The following is a 5,195-nucleotide window of genomic DNA, read 5'->3' as shown; positions in this document are numbered from 1 at the left end:
TCTTTTCTTATCCTCAAGGAAAATGAAATTTATTTTTTTAATGGTTGCTTTATTTAGCCTCTAGACATTAATTAATTTATTTTACATTCACTACATTAATTATTTGTAATATGTATAAATGAAAGAGTGTTACGCTAAAAATATTACTCACAGAATTAATGAGAGATAATGTATCAATACAATTACATGCTATCACACCATTATTTATACATATTAATAATGCTATATCATCAATTTATAACTAACATATCATAAAAACATCCTAGCAATTCAATCATACTCAGACAAACATATAATATGAATAAATATATAAATAATGTAAATTAAAATGCCCACCATAACTTAGGTTTATGTTAATCCCAGAGACTTACTTGGAATCCACACACAAGACTGAAACGACAAGAAACTGCTCGTAGATTTCGATTGCTACTACACCTTGACAAACGCTCTAAACTTCCATTCACTACAAAAAATTAGTAAACACTACGATAATCAGACCAATTTGGACAAATGGAATTGAGCTCTGGGGCTCCACCAAACCATCAAATTCTTCCCGCATCCAATCGTTACAATCCAAAATCCTACGTAAAATCCTTGATGTTCCTTATTATGTCACAAATAAACTCATTCATAAAGACCTTAACATTCCATTCGTTGCAGATTTGACCCAAAACAGATATGCGCCTTTTCATTCCAAACTCCTATACCATCCTAACCCATTAATTCTTAATCTTTCATCCTTAACGATCCCTGATAATCCTCCGAGGCGTCTGAAAAGAAGATGGCCACGGGACCTTCTAATTTAAATGAATGTTTGTAGTACCATCAATGGGTGGTTCCTTCTTAAGATTTTTAAGTGTATATGAAACATACTACATATTATTATTAATTATTATTAGTATTATTTTGTACAGTTGTAAATTACATTAAATAAATAATTAAAAAAAAAAATTTTAATCCCTCTTTTACCTCACCACCTACACTCAATTCAGTTTTGCTCTGGCCTCCTTGCGATGGTAAGGCATTTTCCTCACCAGTAGATTCTTTACGTGACATTTTTTTTTTCTCGTTTGTGCATTTTGCTCACCCGGAAACCTCCTTCGTTTTTTACGAAATGCGGATTTTGCAACCCCTGATGCAAGAGCTACAATATATAATTTCATTTTCAAATTGCATTGAAAGTAATCGTAAAGATCTTTGTCATCATCATATCAAATTATATAAAAAAAAAATAGTACAAATGGTCTACCATGAGATAAATGCTCATGGGACATCTCTAAGGGTACAAAAAGTAGGACACTCCTGCCGTTAAAGTATTACAATGAGGATAAAACTTAGATAATATTTAAAATAACTTGTGAATTAATATGCTGAGTTTTCTCATAATTGTTTGAGCTATTTTTGTGTAAATCGAAAAAATAAATGTGGAAAATTGATTCTATAAAACTAGTTTTTGAGCTAGACTGTTCACACAGAGAGCACAGTTTTCCGAAACTTGGACTCAGGGGATATCTGAACGTTTATTCTCTAATTTGAAATTTTAATTACGATTCTAGCTGTGTAGTGTGAGTGTCCTTGAATCATGGCAAAAGTTGTCTCTCTTAACGGAGTTTGACACAGAAGGTCTATTTTGAATGAGTAAATTTATATATAAGTTACAGTCTTAGTCAGCTGTTACTTCGATGTCAGCTGACTGAGGAGATCAGCTGATTGAATGTATAAAGAGATGTACCAAACCCAATAAAGCCAGTATGTTACAGCAGTTCGAACGTGTTACATCTTATTTATTTATAATCTTTAAATTTCCTTCTTGAGACTGGCAATTGTTTACTAAATAATTCAAAAACACTATCCAAAATTATAGTCTCAAAACATTTATTTCATTCACACGTCCAACGTTTCGGCCAATTCGGCCATCTTCAGGTACAATCTTAAATTACTATGAGACATATCATTTAACCATTTAAAAAAAACTCCATACAGGCTATTCTGCTCAGGTCAAAACATTTATATCTAATATGTCAAAAATACATTAAAAATCACAGTCCAATTATTTCTCTTTTATCACTTTTTATCTAAGAGTGTTTTATCACTATAAATAGTGATAAAAGAGAAATAATTTGACTGTGATTTTTAATGTATTTTTGACATATTAGATATAAATGTTTTGACCTGGGCAGAATAGCCTGTATGGAGTTTTTTTTAAATGGTTAAATGATATGTCTCATAGTAATTTAAGATTGTCCCTGAAGTTGGCCGAATTGGCCGAAACGTTGGACGTGTGAATGAAATAAATGTTTTGAGACTATAATTTTGGATAGTGTTTTTGAATTATTTAGTAAAGTGTTACATCTTATTCTTTCTTCCTTTTTTTGACATTTTGCTTTCGCCGATACTTAACTGGTGCCGAACCCCGGGAAGTTTAGATACCGGAGTAATTTCCAGTCAAAAAGAATTTTTTTTTTTAATTATGACCAGTAACGGAATAGTGAGAAGAGCAGTTCTGAACCTGGAGAATATAAACCAAAACAACCAACCTCAAGCTGCAGTTAACCAAACTTTAGCAGCTGCCAACCCATCTCCGCAGGAGATTCAACCATTACCAGAAGTCTCTTTAGCGCAATTTCATGCCACGACGCTAGAATGGATTAAGGTCCGCACGCCAACTGCCCAGGGCCTGAGAAAGACGGTGTCGGAGCTAGAAAAATTCACCGGAGAGACCGAAGAATTAAATCATTTTTTAAAAGGAGGCGAACGCCTAATGGGGTGAATAGAAGCGAAGATGTCGGAAGATCTACTAGACAGCGAGGATGCAAAAACACTGAAAGCAGGGGTAGTCTGCCATTTTTTTTTTCCGAACCCTCTAAAACAAAAATAAAAGTGAATTAATAAGCATTACTGTGAAAAAAGGAAAAGTAATTCGTGTTGTGTCTTACCTTTTACTACCTTTGGTATTTTAAGGTTACCTGTTATGTTTAATATCACATATGAGCTATCCATTCGAAGGAGCTATTTTAAGTCCGGAGGTGAGGGGCCTTCTCGTGTATTATCGCATATAAGATAAAAATAAAAACATTAATTAATAAAGACGATAGATAATGGTGAAATAATAAGAAAAACAGTCAGAAATCGAAAAGAAGTGTGAGGTTTTGTTTCGGTTATGAATAAACCGAGACAGTGTAATGGGCAGTATGCCGCAGAATTCCTGGCCCGCTATAACATAATTCAAGATAAACTCAGGGTCAATCCAAGTACAGGGTCGGATGAAATTCCTACCCATGGTACTAGATTCAGTTGGCAAAAGAACAGGGGAAGAAAGAGCGAATGCCGAGAGACTCGTTTGTGGAATGTTCTCAAGATTTCATTGATACAAGCGCTAGATAGGTGGAGCCCCAAATTGAAGTAAAGGAGCCAGGGTGGATTCGTAAGGAATATCATCGGCCAAGAAACATGTCAAACCCTTGGAGAAGAAGAGAACAAAGAGATGCTAGAAGAGAGAGAAATAGTAACACAGAAAATAGAAGAAGTCAAGTTAAACCCAGAAACAATGGTCGGCAGGAGGACCGCAAGTGCCATGGGTGTGGTAAACTGGACACCTGGTAGCACAATGTCTCCGCACTCGATGTTTTGAATGTGGGACAGAGGGACATATTGCTCGACAGTGTCCCTATATGTATCGGCGGAGGGAGCGGAATGTGTCTGAACCGATGGAGGTCAATGCACAGAGATTACGGAGAAGGGTAATCTCTCGAAGGACGAACGGATCTATGAGTGAAGCCACGGAAATGTCCGAGACCTCAGGAACAGAACTGAAGCAGGGGACTATGAGCGAAAGGATATACCTCGGTACCGATGTACCGAACCCAATAAAGCCAGTATGTTACAGCAGTTGAAATAATAAGAAACGTGTGTAACATACGTTTGTATGTGTTACATCTTATTCCTTCTTCTCATTTTCGACATTTTGCTTTCGCCGATACTTAACTTATATATAAAAGTGATAGAAAGGGATAACAGGCTTAATTCCATCTTTGTGATATAAACATGGAGCAAAATGTAGATAAGAAGGACTATTAGATAGATAAAGTTAGTATTTCAGTGAAACTCGAGTGTGCCATTTATCTCTTCCTTTTTTAAATTTTACGCCCGCCGTCATGTAACTTATATATGGTTAACTAATATATCTACTTATGTATAAAACAGTGAAGAGAAAGCCCTTGAGAGAAATTCGAAGAAGCTTTTGAAAGATAAGTAAAGATAACTCGTACTCCTGAGAGGAATAATCGAATCAACCAGGTATGAAGGCCGGATGAAAAGGGCCTAGAGGCAGAAAGCAAAATTAAAAGATTGCTTTCTCTTGAAATATTCACTACCCTTAGTGACGAAGCCTCACGAGGAGGACTCTATAGAGATATTTTCGCCTTCGAAAGAAAACTAGAAGAAAAACAAAAGGTAAATAAGTGAAGAGAGAATTCTTCACCACGACACATTTATCTTGCTAAATATTTTATCTACAGTATACTTTAATAAAGTTTCTCTTACCCCCTAGTACAGATCTAATTGGGCTACATCAGGTCCAACGACTAACTTGGAATCCTCACACAAGACTTTTTTTTTTATATTTATTTAATGTAATTTGCTACTGTACAAAATAATACAATATGTAAATATGTTGTATGTTTCATATACACTTGAAAATCTTGGGAAGGAACCATCCATTGGTGGTACTTCAAACATTAATTTAAATTAGAAGGTCCCATAGCCATCTTCTTTTCAGACGCCTCGGAGGATCAGGGATCGTTAATGATGAAAGATTAAGAATTAATGGGTTAGGATGGTTAAGGTGGAATGAAAAGACGCATGTCTGTTTTAGGCAAAATCTGCAACGAATGGGATGTTAAGGTCTTTGTGAATGAGTTTATTTGTAACGTAATAAGGAGCGTCAAGGATTTTACGTAGGATTTTTGACTGTAAGGATTGGATGCGGGAAGAATTTGATGGTTTGGTGGAGCTCCAGAGCTCAATTCCATATGTCCAAATTGGTCTGATTGGTATATAGTGTATACTAATTTTTTGTAGTGAGTGGGAAGCTTAGAGCGTTTGTCAAGTAGGTGTTGTAGCAATCGGAATCTACGAGCAGTTTCTTGTCGTTTCAGTCTTGTGTGTGGATTCCAAGTAAGTCTCTTGTCAAGATG

The 5,195-nt window shown here is 35.6% G+C and overlaps 1 protein-coding gene across 1 annotated transcript in view; it reads left to right on the top strand.

Moving 5' to 3' along the window:
- Window positions 1–3,160: 3,160 nt before the first annotated feature.
- The window catches only part of LOC106678428 (arrestin domain-containing protein 17), a 49,497-nt gene continuing 47,462 nt past the window's right edge, over window positions 3,161–5,195 (top strand). Inside the window, exon 1 of the mRNA XM_024359462.2 lies at window positions 3,161–3,338. Within this exon, the coding sequence (XP_024215230.1) occupies window positions 3,161–3,338 (178 nt within the window). The remainder of the gene's footprint in view (window positions 3,339–5,195) is intronic.

The sequence above is a fragment of the Halyomorpha halys genome, unplaced genomic scaffold (genome assembly GCF_000696795.3).
Source record: "Halyomorpha halys isolate HHAL.00 unplaced genomic scaffold, Hhal_1.1 Scaffold11.1, whole genome shotgun sequence".
NCBI classification, from domain to species: Eukaryota; Metazoa; Arthropoda; class Insecta; order Hemiptera; family Pentatomidae; genus Halyomorpha; species Halyomorpha halys.
The sequence above is the reverse complement of the archived record's forward strand: the minus strand, read 5'-3'. Positions and strand labels throughout refer to the sequence as shown.